This window comes from Festucalex cinctus, chromosome 13 (assembly GCF_051991245.1).
Source record: "Festucalex cinctus isolate MCC-2025b chromosome 13, RoL_Fcin_1.0, whole genome shotgun sequence".
NCBI lineage: Eukaryota > Metazoa > Chordata > Actinopteri > Syngnathiformes > Syngnathidae > Festucalex > Festucalex cinctus.
Genome location: NC_135423.1, coordinates 23,620,480 through 23,642,043, shown reverse-complemented (window position 1 = coordinate 23,642,043; position 21,564 = coordinate 23,620,480). Strand labels below are relative to the sequence as shown.

Sequence of the window (21,564 nt, the reverse complement as noted above, 5' to 3'; positions counted from 1 at the left end):
AGCCAACTACTGTAAGCTGCATGTTGACACTCGCTGTGACGCGCGCGCGCGCGCACACACTATCCCGTGCCGCAAGTTCGTCGTTCACCACCCTGCCTGTTTGTTTTGGTCCCGGTAGTGTTAGCTTGACATGTTGAGCTCGGGATGTCCGCAGAAAGCAACAACGATAATTCCTCCCCCTTCTGGTGTCGTATCTCGCCACGCGTCACATCTCACCAAACATCTCATTTGCACCGCCCCACGTACCTTAGCTCCCGCCCGCCTGAACTACAATCCAAACACACCCCTTCAAATGTCTCCTTCACTTTGAGCACGCAAATAACAGAAACAACGCAACACGCACATTTTTTTTATTCTTTCTTTTTCTTTCTTTCTACAGAACAGACACTTTTTGGAATGTAAGGAGCGGATGTAAGAATTTTAGATTTGGGTAAATTAAATTTTAGACCTACGATGAAAATATGGCTGGTTTTTAAGCCATTTTAGGCCTAAAATTTAACTTTCTGAATTTTAGACTTTTTTTTTTTTTTTTTTTTTTTTTTTTAAGACTTTTTAAGACCCCGCGGGAACCCTGATTTATATGCATTTTGAAGTTACCAATATCAGATATGTACACATGTCCAAAACGGTACACAAGTGTCAACACACCAATTTCTCTCACACGATTATTAATTAAGTGCATGGCTTAATTTACACAATCTATTAAATTGATTGTAATCTCTAAGGGGCAATTCAGTTTACGCTCTGCTTTTCTGTATATATTTTGTGTGGCACATCACACACACAGGGTGGGTTATCTCGATCACATTTTTTTTTTCCACCTGAGTCCGAGTCACCAGATATAGAGACCATTACCATGGCAATGTACAAAGGACCTAAATACAAAGTGCATCCAAATAGTCATTTCTTTTTTAACAAAACATGACACTTTTTATATGCCACTCGGGTTATTTTGAGACAGATTTCCGAGATGTACTGCTAGCTAAACGGCTAAAAACAACATGTTGGCTAAGATGCACTTGTTCAAATAATTGATTATTTTCATATACTTCTATTACAATTCTTAACTTTTGTGCTGCTGGAAAATAAAACTAGAGACCCCAACGAGGCTTTTGGTACCTTCCAAGAGCAGTTTTCTATTAATCCTAGATTGTCAGATTGTGGCCATATCACGATTGTAGCAATGACTGTGGACCACGACATATTACCCTCAATATCTTGATGCCGTGCTCTCAGTGGACTATGAGTTTTGTTTTCAGATACAATTTAGTGAATCATAGAAAATCCTGCTAGATCAACTGAACTAAATTACTGGGTTAACCTGAGTCTGATGTCATTCTGATTTCATGTCACTCCCCTCAAAAGGTCTCTCTACAGGTAGTAGCTGAAAAGTCTTCACAGGCCTTTTAGTTTTGTATAGTACAAATATAGATATCATATAGTGTATATATATATATATATATATATATATATATATATATATATATATATATATATATATATATATATATATATATATATATATATATATATATATATATACTTGACCGGTGCAATCTGGGGAGATTTTTTGGCATTACAATTCACCATGGATTTGAGTACAGCAGTGTCTGTACATGGACCTCACCTGGTCTAACCTGTGCTGGAGCAATAACAGCTGGGGTGCTCTCACCGTTGGCCTGGACCAATCCTGTGTCTGATCCAGATATGGGAGTCTGTGCAAACATAAGAATCACAATTTTTGCTGTGATGACAGCAGAACACAAACTAATCCAAAGCATATGCCAATTTCTCCCACAAGATTATTAATTAAGGCATGTCTATTAAGAAAAAAATATAGATAGCGAAGAAAAAAAAAACCCTGCTAATGAATGAAACCATCTTTGAAAACAAAACAAAAATTGTAAAGTCAAATGTACCTGTGGTGGGGTTGGGGTCGAGCCACTATGGCCTCCTGACATGATCTCCTCTGTGATGTCTCTGCCTCCTCGGTTTGGGTCTCTTATTCTGATCTATGGAAGACAGAGGAAATTAGGTGCCAAATGATAAAAGTTATGCAAACTCAACAGAAAACAAATAACGAAAAACGCTACATACACTACATATTTGAGTTGGTCTACAATATTCTCAGGGTAGCATAGTCGTATTTGAGACAAGAATCACTTCTTATCATGTACCGGTATGTATTATCTTGAGCTTTTCCTGCCTGTCCTATGACTCGTGAGCTTTACCACTCATTGAACATTACATTTAGCTCATTCTAACATGCAGAACACTAATCCAACTCCCATACAAACTTCTACAGTATATCATTTGTAACTGAAATATCACACAAAAATCCATCGCATGCTCGGTGTCTGTGAAAATTTTAGCCTTTCATTGCTCGACTGCTTGGAAGAGGAAAACATGGAAGTGTAATCACTCTCACATTAAGTGCCACACAAACATTTTTGAAACACTCCCTCTCCCCCTCTCTCTCTCTCACTCACTCGCTACATGCTTATTCCAGCAAGTCAGCACTGCCATGGAACTGGTATGAGCCAGAATGCTACTAAATAAAGTGACGTGCATAGTCATGAGACCAAAAGGTCAAACTTGAGCAAATATGCACAACCAAGTCTCCCCTCTAAAGGTGTGACTCAAAAAACAAAATGGTTGTTTACCGTTACTAACCTTTGTCAGGCCCAGTCCATTGGTAGCTATTCCTAACAGAGTATTCTCATCCCTGGAGTCCAGTGGCTGTTCCAGCCAGTTCCAGGCTTGACATTAAACACCATAAAGCAGGCGTGTGGTGGAACCTTTTAGCTAATCTTAACTGTCCCAGGCTGAGAACAGAACAGAGGAGGGCAGAGCTGTGTTGTGCCGTGAGTAGACTATAGGAACTTCACTCCCTCACTCATTTGATGAACAGAACAGGGAGGAGAGAGAAAAAAGGATGGCCACTGGCCTTCTAAAGCTAAGGCATTGGAATGTGCAACTCCCGCCCACAGAGACTAACAGACAGCTAAAGGGGCCCACGAGAGAAGTAGGGGAGGGAGCAGTATGAAGGAATAGGAGCATTTCAAGAGAGGCAAGGTTGTAATCGAATGAGCTACTACTCGCAAAATGAACCTCCTTGCTCATTCTTCCTCATTCTGAGCCGACATGCTGCAAACTTACTCAAGAACAGCCGAAACCAGCAGAAGAGGAAGAGGGAGTGCCACACAAATCAGTAGGGGAGGGGGGTATAGTTGGCCACGTGGAGCTGAGCAATGTGCTGACATGTCCCACAGCCCCTCCCCCTCTAGTTTTTCCACTTTGACATCAAGCGAGAGCAAGACAGATGAACGCAAGTGAAGAAAACAATTAAAAAGCTATCAATTTCGCATGCAATCAGTGAGTTGTCACATAAATTGAACTAAGACTAAAATGCACATTTTTTCTGTGAGTGAAAATAAATTTAGCTTGAAGCATATGCACAAACTCAAACCATTGTCAGACATTATTTCCCAAATGCCCCTTTCTCATGGTTGTTCCTGGACTAAGTCAAAGTCCAATCACAGGCAACCCCAGCCACTGATAAGCAGCTAAAAGTAACCCAGTCAAAGTCTCAAGCCAAAAGAACATAGCTCAACGCAGATATAGATAGTTATCGTGTGAGGTCACCACGTCGTGCGTCCACCATATTTTTTGGTTTTCTTAGCAAATGGCATGGTGCGCGGCATCGCGTGCTTGTAAATTTCAGCAAACAAGTGTTCCTTTTCATAACCAATATGGTTGTTTCGTGTTGGGCACATGGTCGTACAAAGAAAGCTGACAGAACCTGTAAATTGGGATTCTATTCCATTCCAAAAATTCGAGCACATGAAGGTGATTTCACTAAATCACGCCGCAGATTGTGGTTAGCCAGTGTCAAAAGAAAGATGAACCCACAAAATACTCCAAGATCTGGTCAGATAACTTCATCACAGGTTAATTACTTTTCCTTTTAACATTTCTTCTTCTACTAAGCATGTTTACATTGTGCTAGAGCTGTCACATGATTATAATTTTTAATCAGATTAATCACATCTTGCAATGTTGATTAATAATGATTAATTGCTCAATTAAAAAGGCTTTTTCATCAACATTTTTTGCCCGCCAAATTTAAAGAGCACCTGCTATGTTTTTTTTTACATGTACCGGTAATGTTATGAGGACGTCTTCAAAAAATTTTATCCACTGCACATGCTCCTCCTCCTCTTGTTGTAATCAGTTAATTACTTGCATAATTTAAAATGGAAGCAAATGACCCTAATAGTTTGACATGAAAAAATATTCTGAATGGCATATGCAAACATTTATTAAATGCTTTACTTGAATGCATGTAGTTATGTTATTGCTCAAGCACAACCTGTGCTACCTTTAAAAGGAACCCCGGCTGTCATGACAAGTTTGCTCTATATAATTTATTTGGTTGTTACTAACATAACTATGAGATTCATTTTTCAAAAATCATTTCCATTTTAATACATTTTGCAGAAACATTATTATTTACGTCACAACACATTCAGTGCGTAGTGACGTAGAATGGCGGTGGTTCTCTGCCGAGCAATGTGAAACGTCTATCAAGAAAGCAAGGTAAACCTCGTAGCCTTGGGATGAGATCCTGCCCCAAGTGGACGAGTTCAAGTATCTTGGGGTTTTGTTCACGAGTGGGGGCAGGATGGAGCGGGAGATCAACAGGCAGATCGGTGCAGCGTCTGCAGTGATGCAGATGATGTATCGGTCCGTTGTGGTGAAGAAAGAGCTGAGCCGAAAGGTGAAGTTCTCTATTTGCCAGTCGATCTAGGTTCCGACCCTTACCTATGGTCACGAGCTGTGGGTCGTGACCGAAAGAACAAGATCAAGGTTACAAGCGGCCGAAATGAGTTTCCTCCGCAGGGTGTCCGGACTCTCCCTTAGAGATAGGGTGAGAAGCTCGGTCATCTGGGAGGGACTCAGAGTTGAGCTGCTGCTACTCCGCGTTGAGAGGAGCCAGCTGAGGTGGCTCGGGCATCTGGTTCGGATGCCTCCTGGACACCTCCCTGGAGAGGTGTTCTGGACACGTCCCACCGGCGGGAGGCCCCGGGGATGACCCAGGACACGCTGGAGGGACTATGTCTCTCGGCTGGCCTGGGAACGCCTTGGGATCCCGCCGGGGGAGCTGGTTGAAGTGGGTGGGGAGAGGGAAGTCTGGGTTTCACTCCTAAAGCTGCTGCCCCCGCGACCCGACCTCGGATAAGCGGTAGAAGATGGATTGATGGAAATTAATTAGTTAAGGCTATAACTTTGACAGCACTATATTGTGCACATTGTCCGTTCCTGTCTAGTCTAGTGCTTGCATGCTAAATCCCTCAGTTGTAAACAGTACCCCCGCGCCACTTTACAATAAGTGGTTGTGTGAAGCACAAGTGAGCACAAGTGAAAGGGATTTCTGTTATCAAACATATCTTCTGTAAAAGCGCGTGCACACATGCAAAACATTATGCCGGGGTATTTTAATGAGCACAACTGTAGTTTCCATGAGTGCATGTAAGCTAAGCTAGCTACGACCTAGCTACGACCTAGCTTAACAATCACTAGCAACACATTGAAGTTCACGGTCATGCGTTGCACTTCACACACTTATCCACAACACAGCTGATTGATTGCCCCCATTTATTTATATGCATTTAGTTGTTCAAAGATATACGCACCCTTCGTGTTTATAAGGTAGTTCATGGTGTTCCATGTATGTGACCGGCAGCTGGCGTCATGGCGTGTAACTTTGTCAATTTTTGAGGTACGTCCATGTATTATATATCATTTTAAAGGGAATTACGTGCAGAATTTGAATATTTCAAAATCTCAATTTTGATTTTTTGGCACATGAGGACCCTTAGTTTTGCCAGAGCTGGTCACAAATAGTCAAGAAAAGAAAATGAATTGCACGAGGTGTGTCCAAATATATAAATATATATTGGGATTGTATTTTGTACTGTCGTGTCATGTGAAAATGAGTGTTGGTGTGACAACAAAAAAGTCCTTATTTGTATACTTGAATTTTGAGGAAAGGAAAATTCTTTAAATGCTTGAAAACTCAGCTTTTAATATGACTTAAAAGGACAGCGAGAAATTAAATTAGTAATAAAGTAACATAAGAATATACTAAAAACATAATAATAATAATAATAAAATTTAAAACAAATGCTGGATGTTCCCGCGCGATTTGGCCTCTTAACTAAGCATTACAAATCTATCCACAATACCTTTTAAATTGTAAATATAGTTCAGCGTTGTTGTAAAACATTATATTTATTGTATATACTGTATTTTTATGACTTTGGCGAAGACCGGCGGGCACATCCGCCTCTCGCATAAAACAAGGAAATGGGCGTGTGCCACGGCGTTGCTTGCTGCGTTGCTGTCGGCCAATCAGATGACAGGTGCCCCGCTAGTCCCCCGACGACCGGCGTTCCAGAACCACTGCCTAAAGGGTTCTAAACAGCGGTTACAACTGAACCGCTCGGCCCGGAAAAAGTCCCATGGAGACGGCCAACATCCGGGGACAAAAAATGCTGCTTCGTCCGGTGGAAAAGCTCCAAAAGTCTCCAACTGCTGGACATTGGTGTAAAGTTGGCGTTGAAATAAAGTTCTGGCCAGCCTTTGTGCGCTGGATAAGAGATGGCGAACACACGTTCACCCAACTGGGAGGCAGCGTCAGGAGAGTACGCCACCCTATGTGAATAGATTGTGGACGCCTGGGCTTGTGAAAGCCGGCATCATTGCTAAACATTGCAACGAGACTGACTCCGATAATAGCGAGTGGGGACCTGGCATGTTTGAAGGAGAGATTGCTCAGCTGTTCAATTTGGATACAGAAGATAAGGACGTTGATGGATTTGTGAATGAAGACTTATTAAAAAAAAAAATAACGTGAGTACAATCATTGTTAAAATCGCTGAAAAAAGTATAATTGATTCTGACGAAGCTTGCTCTATTGCTGTCTATTCAGACTTAGCCTGAAGTTGCTAGTTCAAGTCCTCGTTATTCCAACTGGGACTGGTTACTGGAAAAGTATTGAAATTCCAGTTGAAGTGAATAACCCCAATTGGGGTATAAATAATTAAATAACTGGATACATTTGTTGGGGGAAAAAAAATAGTTTTGACAGTGGTCTTCCAAAAGTGATTCTGTCAGAGTGACGGCATTAATAGAACACTAACCTGTTTGCGTTCCCTTTTGGTGTGGATGTGTTGCGGAAGCTGTGATGATGGCTGCTGATGTTGTTGAGGGGCAGGGTTCATGATGACAGGTGGTGCCTGCACTGTGGGAGTAAACTGAGGCTGTGCTGGATAGTAGGCCCCAGCTGTGGATCAGACAGAACACTATTAATCAAAACATACAAGCTTAATTCAACAATTGTGAAATGGCACTAAAATAAACCCGGCACAGACACACAAAGGAAGTACACAGCAACACAGTCATATAGACAAAATCATTCATGTGAGGCACATTTTGAGGGGAGGACAACATTTTATCCTAATAATTTACAATACAACAGCTGCAGTTTATTAAACACTGTAGGTAACATGTCATTACAATGGATTGAGGAAAGCGCATAACTTTTTTTTTTTATGTTGTTTTTAAACGTAAAAAAAGGGATAATATTCCAGTTAAGAAGCCTCAAGAAATCTGGGAATTTGGAAAACAACTTAATTTGGTGAAAACATTTAAATTTCACTTGAAAGATTCTGAAAATGAACAATGGAAAATTTTGACTTTGCTGTGCTGGCCAAAGAAATCTTAAAATCTCCAGGGGAAAAACATAAAAAATGGAAAGACAGACAGACATAGGCTGCTTTTCAGACTTCTGAGGACAAAAGAAGATGACAGGAGGTAATAAACACGGAATCCTTTAAACAATCACCCTGCTCAGTCACCATAAGACATCTAGTAGGAATTTGGAAAAATACAAGCCAAAATAAAATGACTGTCACCTGCTTCAAACCACAATGGATGACTTCTTGTTCCATTTCAAGCATTTTTTATTGAGACTGTTTACATTCTTTTATTATAAACGTAACTAATTTCAGGCATTTTTCATTGAGACTTTTTACATTCTTTTATTATAAACATAACTACCAAATTTCGTGTTGATCAATGAAACTGGTGTCTATATTATTCAAACATTTCTGGAGGGTGCTACTGAATGCCTTTTGTAGAGTGTTGTTGGGGCTCTCAATAATCGACTGATTTTCATCAGGACATGCACAGTAATATTTTAACGTTACTAAACTACTGGACACTTTATATTGCTTTTTTATTAAATTAAATATACATGAATGCCAAAAAAAAATAGGATTCTGGTTATGATTCTACTGCAAGTCTGAGGCTTTGCATTCCCCCATGCTTGGGCTCTTTAACCTAAGGTTAAGTGAACCAGACCTATGTGTCTTAAAAATCAATAAATATGCCATGTTCTGTTTTGATATCATGCTGGGAGTCAGCACACATCTATCACAGTTTGTCACTTTGATTAGCCCAAAACAATGTTGGTGGTAGTAGTCTCATGCTTTGGGGCTGTTTTGCTTATCTCAGTTACTTCTTATTTCGCATACATCCAATTTATTTTATTTTTTCAATTTAGTTGTACAGGTTATAAGACAGGGCGGCACGGTGTAGGAGTGGTTAGCACATGCGCCTCCCAGTTCTAAGGACTCGGGTTCGAGTCCAGGCTCCGGCCTTCCTGGGTGGAGTTTGCATGTTCTCCCTGTGCCTGTGTGCGTCTTCTCCGCGCACTCCGGCCTCCTCCCACATTTCAAAGACATGCATGGCGGGTTGATGGGGCGATCCAAATTGTCCCTAGGTGAGTGTGGATGGTTGTTCGTCTCTGTGTGCCCTGCGATTGGCTGGCAACCAGTCCAGGGTGTACCCTGCCTACTGCCCAGAGCCAGCTGAGATAGGCTCCAGCACCCCCCGTGACCCTTGTGAGGAATAAGCGGTCAAGAAAATGGATGGATGGAGGTTATAAGACACTGTAATGGTGAAAAAGACTGTTAAATGATTAATCATGGCCTCAATTTTTAGTATCACAAAAACCTGGCTTTTGAACAGATGCGTGTACATTTTTGCATCCACATATACATACAACTTACTAAGTCTTGTAAAACATTATATGTATGCTTGTTGTAATCATTTAAGTTTCTGCCAAGTCCCATCATATTTGGAGTAAAAGGGCAAGTTAGTTTTCCTTCCCCTAGATCAGCTTAGAAGTGCACATAACTATATCTTACAAGAAGCTCAGCTTTGTTTTGAATCTTACATTGAAAATATTTAATATATTCAGAGTTTAAGATGCAATACTATTAAGAATACATCGCCGTTTATATTAAAACATTTGGGTCTGAAAAAAAAAAGTGAATTAATTAATAGGAGTTCTAAGCATAATTACAAATACCAGTGCCATCTTCAAAGTGTGTAACTGTATCTGCATGCAATCTTAGAAAAGTACGAGCGCACCCAGGAAGCCAATAGTGAAGGTAGGCCTTGTCTAGGTTATGACACAGATTCTTTTTCCACATAAAGGTTGAACTCCACCAACTCTGCCACCTTATTAATAAGCTTGTTTATATGTTTGGGAATTAAAGCATAAATAAATTGAAATAATTTACTTAAATAACCCCATTCCACTGTTTAAAAAACACCCACACACTACAAGTTCAAAGTACCTCTGCTAGCTCACCCGGTCAATAATGTCAACAAGACATGTTCTTCATTGATATTAGCCTTGTAAATGGCCTCAACAGTTCAGTGTCACCTCTTGCTCAAAGGCAAGGAAGTATTGGTGTACAAAATGTTCGAACTGAAGAGGCCTCTCTTTCAGCTCAGCAGTAACTACACACTCCGACTCTCCACCACTGTAAGTATTACAGTCCAACTCACATTACGGAGTCTGCATTGTTGACCAAGAGCAACACAGCCTAAATATAGTCAAAACCCACATACGATAGTTTGCAAGAGGGAGGGAAGGACAGACCAAGAGAGACGAAGAGCATGCTCACAACCAGAAAGCCAGAAGAAGGAATGTAACTTTTCTTGGACAGTGTCCCAATACTGTAAAAAGAGGCATGAGATATGAGTCATTAAACAGGCGCATGAGCAGCTAAAGGGTGGGTTGTGGTCTCCACAGAGAGATTGTTAATCTCGACGACACCTACCCTGAGAGTCATCCCCTTCGTGAGACCCGCGATTCCCCATGTTGAACGTCTACCCAAGTGCAAAATTGCATATGGACGGCAAAAGGGAGAGGTGGGGTCTTTTCAATGCCCTTTTTTTTTTTTTTTTTTTTTACTTCTTCCTGCCCCCCTACAGGTGTCCACTCAAAATGATTTCTTTCAGTGTTGAGTTCTGCCTCTTCCAGCATGCCTCACTTTACTCCTCCCTCTGACCTGAGCAGCTCCTTCGATGCCAGACTTTTACACTTACAAGTATAAGTGAAGGAAGGAGTGTGACAGCGGGACATTCCTGCATACTGCAATAGGAATAGCAATTACAACAGATAAAGAGAATTTTTTTTTTCCCGATTACTTTATCACTGTCGTGCAATATTTTCTGTACATTAAAAATACAATGTGCAATCCATCTATCACAGTGTTGCCTTTCATTTTCCCTCTACCTCCCTCCCTGTCTCCTTCAAGCCTCAACTCTAGGTGGGCATTAAGACCACAGCAACTCTGTGGTAAAGCAATACAAAGGGTTATATTGGTGTGTCACACAATTACATTTAGACCCACTACTGTCACCGTGGAACAAACCCTGGTGACAGGACAAACCAATGTGGCGAACAGTAAAGACAATTTAGCTATGAGAAAGGAACTGACAAGATCTGAGATACAGATGCAAAATGGATTGAAAAATGTGATTTAAAAAAAAAAAAAAAGTGATGTTCTGAAAGCAGATATTTAAGGAATTATTCATTAATTCAGGCGGACGTTTCTCATTCAGTGACGAATTTTAGGCTTATAAAAGTTCGAGATTTTTTGGGATGCAAAAGAAAATCACTTCCATTACAGACTTTGATGCCAATTAAAGAATCAAGTGAAAAATACAAGAAAGAATGTCATTGGCCTCCATTGCAAGAAAATATAACCTCTTTTATTTAAATGGGTGTAAATAAAATAAACAAAATTAAAAACCAATTATTTAGTTGTTACACAGCATTACAAATCTTTAGTATGAGCTATTTTACACAGTGCTAACTTATTTATTTTTACATATAACAGTATAACTCCAGAGCAATCAGTGATGTACCTGTCCTGTACTATTTTAGGCTTTATTCAATTTAGGCTGTGTTGCTCTTGAAACTTATACACCGCTATAATATACTGTGTACTGTATACGTATATACTTGTGTGTATATATTTGTGTGTATATATTAGCGTTGTCAAAGTTAATGTGTTAACTACCGTAATAACTTAATCACAAAAAATGAATGCAGATTTATCACACTTAATTTGGACCGCAGATGATTCTTTAGCTTGACAGCAGATGGCTACGTTAAAGGTAGCACAGGTTGCGTTTGAGAAATAAACATAAGTACATGCATTAAAGCAAAGCATTAAATAAATGTTTGCGTTTGACATTCAGAATATTTGTTCATGTTAAAGTATTGGGGTTATTGTTTTTTTATTTTCCATTTTAAATTATGCAAGCAATTAACTGATTAGAAAAAAAGGATAAGCATGTGCAGTGTATACATTTTTTTGAAGACGTCCTCATAACATTAAATGTCTAAAATAACATGCGCTCTTTAAATTAGGCGGGCAAAAAATTTTCATAAAAAAGCCTTTTTAATTAAGTGATTAATCGTGATTATTCAAAATTCTAAGATGTGATTAATCTACATTAAAAAATTTATAGTTTGACAGCTTAGTACATATACACAAATATTTTTCCTCATGTGTGGAGCAAGTCGTGTTTAAAAAAATGCTAACATTATTTTTAAAAATGGTGTATGTGTACCCCTCTACAGGAACCAATCGGGATCAGCAGTCAGGAAAACAACCCGGTCTTTAGGAACAAATTTGCAGGCAGTGGCCACAGACCTTGTACTCTACCTTTTAGTCCAGTCCATCGTTGTTGTTTTTTTGTTTTTTTAAACTTCTGCCAGTAACATTACACTAACATACTCTCAACACTGCAGCATGACTGTCTTGAAACTACTTTGCGTCAGGTTGGGCAAGGCATAGCTCAAAGTCTTAGAAGTTATTTAAGCTCATCACTCATTATGATGGTCACCAGCCATTATGATGTCATAGTATATTATTTGAAACAGACCAATGCAAAACAAACACACAAAACAAACATGGACCTTTCTGTTTTGCCAGAAGCAATCACACTCAGTGATGGTAAGAATGGTTTATATCAAAAATATTTTGTATACCTCATGTAGGGCAATACGGTAGAGCCTAGTAGCACCTCACAGTTTGAAGGTTTGATATTTGAATGTCAATCATGTGGCGTTTACATGTTGTACCTCGGCTTGCGTGGGTTTTCTCAGTACTCCAACTTCTGCTCACATTCCGAAAAATGTATGAATACGTTAATATAAGACATGCTGTGTGCTTCTAGCAGCAAACAATAATGTTGATGCAGTTATTGCAAATAAGGGTTATACCACCAAATACTAAATGTTATTCACTTCAAGTTAATTTAATGATGTTTGTTCCAATACATTTGCCCGCATGAAAAGTGGTTGAAATGTATTCTGTCCTGAGTTGTTTACGTCTTGTTGTAAATGTCATGAAATAAAAGATGGAATGTAAAAACAATGTTTTTGACCTTGACGTTTCTATACTTTTGGAGGGGCGCTGTAACTACAACTTGTACTGCAAGCTTGAAATTAAAAGAATAGCTCAGATGTATGTGTTGGGAAGTGAGCATTTTAATGTGTTATGCACTGACACTCAACAACCTCTGGAGGGAGCAACTAAACCTGGCAGAGGTGAGAGAACCACGATTGCAGTGTGTGAGTGGATGAGTTGATGACACTCCAGCCACTTACCATAATTACCATATTCAGCCGGGCTTGTGCCTGGGTAGAAACCTGGAGTTCCAGCTGTTACAGGGAATTGCTGAGGTGTGGCCACATAGGTTGGTGAACGGTACTTCATTAAAAAAATTAAAATAAAAAAATCAGGGGGAGATAAATTGCAATAGGAAAGTGATTCATGATTATAGGCACAGTATGCAAATGCATATATGATTAGATCAGCACCAATACTGTACGTCTGGACTCATATCAGCACTGAAACTGTATTTCTGTACCTTAAAGTCATAATAATGCTCCGACACCACAACACATATACCACTTAACCAGCCTGACAGTATACCTTCCGGGCAGGTGGAGCAGGAACGATGTCAGCCATATAGATATACTTTAAGGTAAACACGGACGACAGCACTAAATCCGATATGTTCTTCAAAACGGATGATCGGCCCTGCCTAGGCGGCGACAGAAGTGGTTCCTCCCCCCGCAGGTTTCGGCTGTGGGCCATCCAGCAAGCACAGAGATTCTCAAGCACCCTCACATGCCCCACTGCATAATGCTCTGCCCCTGCCGAGCCAGCAGTGAAGACATCATGAAGCCACAATGTAGGAGGGCCAGGCTGGGTGGCCAAGCGAGCGCAGCGGCGGGTTTTTAGTTGTTAAAATACCAGTAATGACGGGAGTATTACTCTAAAAAGTGTTATATTTCGGCTTTACATAATCAGGATTTTTGGGTCTGATCATCAATCAGTGAGTTTAAGTACACCAATTACCAATCTGATCACAAGTTGTATCAATATGTCTATTTAAATAACTTGTTCATTTACTGTATACACTTGGGTAGGTGTGTAGTTCAATATAAACAATGTATTCATTAAAATTAAAACTAAATAATCCAGTGGGAATCTTTTCAAAATTATTACAGTGAAGAAAGTGGATGTATGAGTCGTAACTACTGCATCAGAATCAATTCAAGTGGGACACTGACACTGTTGTCTTATAGTAGGGTTCACCAAGTCCATAAATCAATCGCTGTGCCAATGTTGCTGTCGCTTCCCGTTAAGTCTTTATCCAGAGTTATCCAAAACTGAAATGATCCTGATGGACTGTACATAGGCTTTGCCCAACATGGAGTGGTATTTCCAAGCAAAAATACAAATCCAACAAAAGAAACACCGAGTGTGTTATGACTAGACGTCCACTACGCCTACTGGAAAGCCGTACGGAGCAATAGTTTGAGTTGTCAATGTCTCTGATCCCACTAAAATGTATTTTCAAATGTTACTTTTGGTCATGATCATGACTTTAACTAATTTAATATTTTCATTATAGCCTGTATTAACCACACACTTTGTTTGGAGAAATAGCCTAGATTTTTAATAGTGAAGAAACTCCCTGAAAGTCTGACGTTTGGTTGAAAACTAAAGCAAGAGTTTTGCATTCCACCGCAGCCATGATGGCCATCTTCTCGAATTAAATTCAAAGACACGAGCAGTTGTGTTTGCTCATACGCCGAGCAAAACATTATAATTACGCAAAGCAAAATATTTATTATTTGAAGATGGGCTGGCAATTTTGACTTTAAAAAAAAGCTTGCGATCTGAGCTGTATTCATCATCTTTTGCTGGAAATCAATTAAAATCAACATGGCTTTGAATTGTTAGTTATACTGCATCAGTAAGATACGGTAAATCTTTCAAAGACTGTGATCTGATGTCAAAAAGTCCAAATAGTATGTATAATTTTAAAAGTCAAAATTATCAACCCATCTATAGTCAAAAACAGTCAACTTAATTTGTAGACAGCAGCCCCCCTACCCCTGGAGTTTTGCCTCTACCTGTCCTTGTATAAAATAGGCTGCCCCCTGTGGTGAGCTCGGGAATGGCAACTGTTGTCCTGGGATCATCACCATTTGGGAACCAGGGGCAGGCTGGTAGACATGGGTGGGAGTTACAGACCGAGGGGCACTACTGGGTGGAATACCTCGAGTCCCGCTGCTGGGGGGGAAACTTGTTCTATTGGTATAGTAGGACTGGAGTGCATATGGGAGAGAATCCAAGGAGGAGAACCAGAGAGAAAGGATAGAGGGGGAGAAAAAAAAAGTGAAGACAGATCAACGAGACAATACAAAGCCATATTACAGCAAGCAGAGAAAAATGAAGAGAAACACGAGATCAGAAACTGGGACAAAAGAGGAACAAATTCATTATAACTGAAATGGCCCCATTCTATTAATCAATATTAGCCCTAGGCCAAGTTAAGTATTAGGCTCCCCCAGCCTGATTGGCTGAAATTGGTTTATGAATCTGTGGTTTGACTGCATGATGATAAAAAACTGGTCTCCTCATTGATATTCTGCTGCTGACCTTGGGGCTGACTGCTGCAACCAGCAAAATGAAATCAAGCCAGAAAGCAGTGACAAATATAAATGCAGACCCCTCAAGATGGTGACAAAGGGGGAAAAAAGAAGAGGAAGAGCTAGTTACCTGGAGAGATCTGAAGCTTCCCTTTAGCAGCACAAACAAAGATCACAGAGATGCATTAACTGGAAGCAATAAGGTGGGACAGTTTGAGCAAAAAGCCCACCACAGTCAGTCAAATCAAAGAAGCCATAAACATTATCCATTCTGATCCAAGCAGTGACTTAACAAGCAGCAATCAGCGAATGATAACTTAATGGGTGCCCCAGTAGTTGTAGCAAGCAGTAGCAGTGTTCCCCAACCACCGGTCTGCAGCCCGGTTCCAGTCCGCGGAGCATTGGTACCGGGTTGCACAGCGCACAAATTTCTGCACAAGAGTATTCTTTTTTTCTTTTGAATACCCATTCTCTCATATGCTCATAATTCATTTCAATTATATGTATGTTTATAAGCTTTATAGTAACACATACAGTGCATTATTGTTCCACATTATGTTCTTTCAAACTATTTTGAAATACAGCTTAATCCATCTACTGTATATAGATAGGTTTGTGTTTGTCATTGTGCCGGCACATGGATTTCAAAGAAAACATGAGTATTCCTACCTGTCTGGCCTGTGGTGTTGGGTTCATTTGCGGGGGCGGTGGGGTGCCAAACACAACAGAAGGGGGCTGCCCAGGGGAGAAAGAGGGCTGCAAATGACAGGAGGCAATATCAACAAGACAAAAGTGGAACACATGACAGGTGAAACAAGGAGTGGAAAACGGGAATAACTTTATCAATCAACCCACACAAACTAAACTGAAGCTCCATGGAAGGATGTGATGAACATAACAGCGGCAGTAAAGTGACTTCACGCAAGTACAACTTTTTTAATATCATGCTTATGGATGTCCATCACTGGGCAATGTTAGCTATATTAAAAGGAATTACATATACATTCCATATTCAAGATCGGCATTAAATAGTCAGTTAGTTGTATCAAATTGTTGATTTTTGATTGATTGAGTTATTGAACATATAAACATACAAACAAACAGCAGAGAAACAATAATTAAAAAAGAAAAGAAGAAAAGAAAAAACAAAAAACAAACTCATCATAGTTTACATGTTCATAAGGGAGTAGGAAGAAGTTAAAAACTTATCTAGTCCTACCTCTCATACATTATACATTTAAACTTATTTCATTATTAATACAATACTAGGTTAATATTTTTAAAAATAAAAATAAAATGATGCGTGCATTATCCAGCAACATATGTACATGAAAGTCCTAGACATATACCATAATACATTGATAAATCATATACTCATACTCATTATATACAATTTTTATGCTCTTATTTGACATAAGTAATTTTTTTTGTGGCTAATTGTGTGTACAGTGGACCACTTCTATCCGTGGGGCAGGGCTCTACACTAACTTTTCCACTACTAGCACTGGTGCGAGTAACATTTTTAATTGCTCGCACAGTACAGGATTTAGTCGCACCATTTTTTGTGGAGGTGTAGCATGACCTTAGGCATACGCAATTCTATATATTTGCAAAATATTTGATTGGAACACGAGGTTTGCCTGCAACAGTAGTGGCTATCAAAACATACGATTCATTTAAATATTCAAAACTTATAGTGACATTTGTTGCTTGTACACATTAATCTTAAGACATCACACATTTTTACAGTATCTTCAAACATGTTAAAAAAACAACAAAAATGTCTTCTATATTTTCATATATTTAATCAATTATATGAATAGACCGCAACAAAGGGCTGGGCGATATGACTGAAAAATGTATCAGTTTAAATATTTATTAGTCGTTATTGACAGTTATAATTGTTTTTTTTTTCTATTCAAAATAAGTATCAGGAAAACAAAAGGCTGATAATATGAAATATAAATATTTAACCTTTTAAAAAAAACACAAACAATATGTGCACAGTCAGAAACATAAACATTTGAGACATGAAATAAATCTACCGTCCAGCCAAAAGAAATATGGAGCCAGCTTATAGAACAATAAATCTATCAAACACATTTTAACCACTTAATATAGCCAAAAAATATTGCCAAAAGTGACCTTCCCTTTTATCAACAAATTTTGTTTTTTCTTTTGCCATCACATTCAGTTTTGGTTAATGTATGATGTCTTTTTTTTTTTTTTTTTTAATCTGAGACACGATGATGACCACAGAATCACTGCTGTTCATGTTTTTTTTTTTTTTTTTGCTGTGGTTCATTTTTAGTTTGATGACGTAATTGCGGGCACGTCTCAGTTCTCCTATCTGCTTGTTATGCTAGTTGTGTACATTGACAGGGAAAAAAAAAGAAAAAAAAAAGAGATGTGCTTTTAGCTTAGCTGGTGTGTTGGCTGTGGGACATACCTGTGTGAAGTTTGAAACCATGCATTGGATCGTCACGGGAGTTATTCTTTTGGGTCGCGCGCTGTACCAACACCGGGACATACAAGTGCACCAAGAGGACTCGATAGCCAAGGGAAATACCGAGATGTACGGCACGGGCTTCTGCTCCTGTCTTCAGCTGCATGTTGACACTCGCTGTGACGCGCGAGCGCGCACACTATCCCGTGCCGTGTCGTGAGCCCGGTGCCCCGCAAAAAGGTGCGTAATGTCTTTGCATTATGTTTACAACAGCCTGGGAATGAAGCGTCTATGAGCGCTACTTTGCTAGCTCTCTGTAAACATGGAAGTAGCTTGAATAGTGATGCTACTGAAACGTAAACAAAACAAGTAGAGCATGGCGCAGAGCTCTTACTCTTGTTATGAAAACCAAAATGCCGCTTCCGTGTGGAACCGGTCCGATGGAAAGCGCCATATTATAAATGTTTGTATGTAAATTGTAGTCTGCACGGTGCGCGTGACTATGCTGTGGCTGTCAGGAAGTAGCCAGCCAATCACATTGCAGCGGGTCATGTTTCACTCAAATACTATTGGATTGAGTCGGCGCATGGTGACGCGCTCTTGTTGCTATGGGAGAGCCAGGGGAGGACACGACGACTTTCGAATGTACGTTTTCAACATGAGTGCAGAGGTAGCATCAATGCACTCGCCCCGCGCGAGCGGTATTTTTTTTCACCAGCACGCACTTGAAAGTTACCCGCATTTGCGAGTGAAATGCTCGCACTGTCGAGCCCTGCCGTGGGGATAAGAGACCAAGGTGGTCAATGAATAGGGAAAATCCACATGCACTGATGCCCACATTGGGGTGGGGGTTTAAAACCATATAATTGTTCAAGAAATTGTTAATAAATATAAATAAATAAAATTATATTATAGCTTTGTGAAAAACACAATGCAGTCATCTAAATACACAAAACAGTATTTTAGAATGGTAAATGATACCAGGCATTTACCATTTTAAAATGAAGACTGTAGTCAAATGCCTTTCACCAATACATATACTGTTAATACCTTACCAACAGTTCCTTACCTGTGAAAGGCCAGGGGACGGGGCAGGGTGGAGAGTGGTGGGAGGTCCTGTTATAGGCTGAGGTGCTTTATTCATTTCATGGAGTTCTGCATTGGGAGGGGGACGTGCACCTCTGTACAAATCTTAAGAAAAGAACATAGAATTAAAGATTGAAATGTGAAAATTCGAGAATCAATGTGTCAGGTATGCAATGTTCCCTCTAAGCTGTGCAACTGCGCAATCGCGCAGTGCTCTCACCACCTCTGCCCACAGCAAATGTCTTGCAGCGCAGTAAAAAAAAAATAATCCTAAACTGCAGCTGTATTTACTATTTGTATTTTTTTTTTTTTTATATTATCTTCCTATAAACAAATGAAAACTTTATATAGTACGTGTGGTTAATGGAGTGGGAAAGTAAAATGTGACAAAAAAAGCTTAAATGCAAGGGGAACAGCCATGTCGTGTTGTGGAACGGAGCGGCTCCGTCCAAATGAATGAGCATTACGTCACTACGGTGACGCCAGCCGGCGCGCGTACCACGCACACAACATTCCCACTTCACTTACAATTTTAATTTCAGTTTGGATACGCACACAGTTGTTCTACTGCAGTTTGAAGAATGCATACATGATACAAACACTCACACTCAGCACTGACAAGACAGGGGCACGCAACCGCGCCATTCAGGAAGTCCAAATATGGGCGTAGTTTACGAGCCTCTTCAATGAGGCTCTTCACGCATTTCAGGAATGTTCTCGTTTTAATAAATTACGTTTTCCATTTTGTTTGAGTGGTCGATGTGGGCCCATATTTATAAAAATTGTTTTGAGACTTAATTATGCTTAAAATAACCTGTGATTAAAAACAAGTAAACTAGGGCTGAATCTAATCGTCTGACACATGATGTACAAGTGGTTTGAATTTTTTTGTAACATACATACATCAGTTTTTGGACAGGTGTAATACTGGTTTGGCTGCCATGTGCATGTCTGATGTTGTCAAGAGCTTACTGTATATAAATGGACTCAATTGGGTTTACATTTCACAGCCAATTTTGTCCTGATGGCCTTTGCTTTCATTTAATTGTTCATGGTTCTGACAACATGATGTAGACAAGTCTTTGAATAGCCCTCACAGATATAGCTTATAAGAGAAAAATTATATATGCGTTAATTTCATAACAATGAAATGTGCATGTAGCGCTTCTTACAGTCTTAGTAGTACAACCATATGCCATGCACGGCGGCATTTAACTGTGGAGACAGTAAATTAACATGAAAACACTGCGGGAAAACTAATATTTTCAAGTTTGGTCGGCTTAGTGGGTGGCAACGTAAGATGGCTGCCGGTGAGTTCACTTCTCGCTATGGTGATATAAGTGGCATTGTGAGTCTGTATACAAGTCCGTGGATGTCGCTCACCGTAATCCATGGATTGCTCAAGAAGTTTGCGTGAATGCACAGTCACATGGAAAATTAGAGGGAACATTGCAGGAATGCATAACTGATGCTGATTATTCCAGGTCAGAATACTTACATGTATGACTCTGTAAGAAGTTGTGATTTCAAGATTTTCTCCTAAAGACAAACACCCTTATTAGCAACAGCCAATGATTCAGTTTTGCTTTGTTTGGACATAATACAGTAAATATATACAGTACCCACTGATTATAAAGTAATTTGATAAATAATGATGTATTTAAACAGTCAAGTAGAGCATTTTTGCTTGTGTGCAATGAGTGAAGCATTCATCTGTGTATGTAGTAGACTGATGAAAAATAAACATTTTTCATTTAACTATTTTGTTAAATGTTCACCTATAGAAAATAATAATAAAATCTATACTGCCCCCTTCATATGTATGCCTGGTTATTGTGATGATATATAAAATGAAGATTAACATAAATCCTTTCAAACCTTTCCCCACCACTTATACTCTTATAACTGAGATTTCAAAACCTTTTTTCACCACTATATTCCTATAACTTAGATGTGGCTGTTCTCAGAATTAACTAATCACACAACATTCAACCCCATGTTAAATGGTAGTCAGCACCCACCTGCCACCATTTAAAATGCCTGTGATTACCCCAAAATCAGTTCCAGAAGCTCTAGTAGGCTTTTCCAAGCATTTTGTTTTACTTCCTAATTCCTAGTAGGGCTGGACAATTAATCAAAATTTAATCGTGATTTCGATGCTGGCATTTTACAAGCTTAGAAATATTATTAAAAGTGTATTAATGTGCCGAATGCCCTGGCGGGTTTGTAAGTTCCCGATGTTGTAAAAGAATGCAACATGTATGTGATTCCGCTCTCCCTGCGTCCTTTCAGCTTTTTAATGACACCGCAGTAGTGGCATACTGTAGAACTAAACACACAACAAAAAGAATTACAGTGATACCTCGGTTTACGAACTTAATTGGTTCCCAGAGAGTGCGTGTAAACCGAAAAGTTCTTCTTCCGAACATTTATTTCCCATAAGAAACCATTAAAATGAGAATAATCCGTTCCCAGGTCCCTATAAAACATAATTCTCTACTAAATAAGCCTTAAAACTACACAAAAATATACCTTATTTTTATTATTTATTTTTATTATTTTTTTATTGTATTGTAATTAAAGAAATAAATTGTACTGTATAATAAAGTCATTTTATTTTACTTTGTGATGGTAGTTCTTAAGGATG

General features: G+C 39.4%; 1 protein-coding gene across 12 annotated transcripts in view; it reads right to left on the bottom strand.

The window, feature by feature from the left end:
- eif4g1b (eukaryotic translation initiation factor 4 gamma, 1b) overlaps nucleotides 1–21,564 on the bottom strand; it is a 71,480-nt gene that overhangs the window by 23,261 nt on the left and 26,655 nt on the right. For 3 of the 12 annotated variants that reach the window (XM_077540143.1, XM_077540146.1, XM_077540144.1), the window contains exons 2-10: nucleotides 20,416–20,456; nucleotides 18,901–19,022; nucleotides 16,055–16,141; nucleotides 15,516–15,536; nucleotides 14,867–15,061; nucleotides 13,046–13,148; nucleotides 7,206–7,348; nucleotides 1,920–2,012; nucleotides 1,628–1,715 (exon numbers count right to left, since the gene is read on the bottom strand). In XM_077540143.1, coding sequence (XP_077396269.1) covers nucleotides 1,628–1,715; nucleotides 1,920–2,012; nucleotides 7,206–7,348; nucleotides 13,046–13,148; nucleotides 14,867–15,061; nucleotides 15,516–15,536; nucleotides 16,055–16,141; nucleotides 18,901–18,975 — 805 coding nt within the window. In that variant the 5' untranslated portion in view covers nucleotides 18,976–19,022; nucleotides 20,416–20,456. Of the gene's footprint in view, nucleotides 1–1,627; nucleotides 1,716–1,919; nucleotides 2,013–2,673; nucleotides 3,013–7,205; nucleotides 7,349–10,199; nucleotides 10,650–12,086; nucleotides 12,537–13,045; nucleotides 13,149–14,866; nucleotides 15,062–15,515; nucleotides 15,537–16,054; nucleotides 16,142–18,900; nucleotides 19,023–20,415; nucleotides 20,457–21,564 lie in introns of those variants that run through there. The other 9 variants (XM_077540147.1, XM_077540145.1, XM_077540149.1 and 6 more) reach the window with 9 other exon arrangements.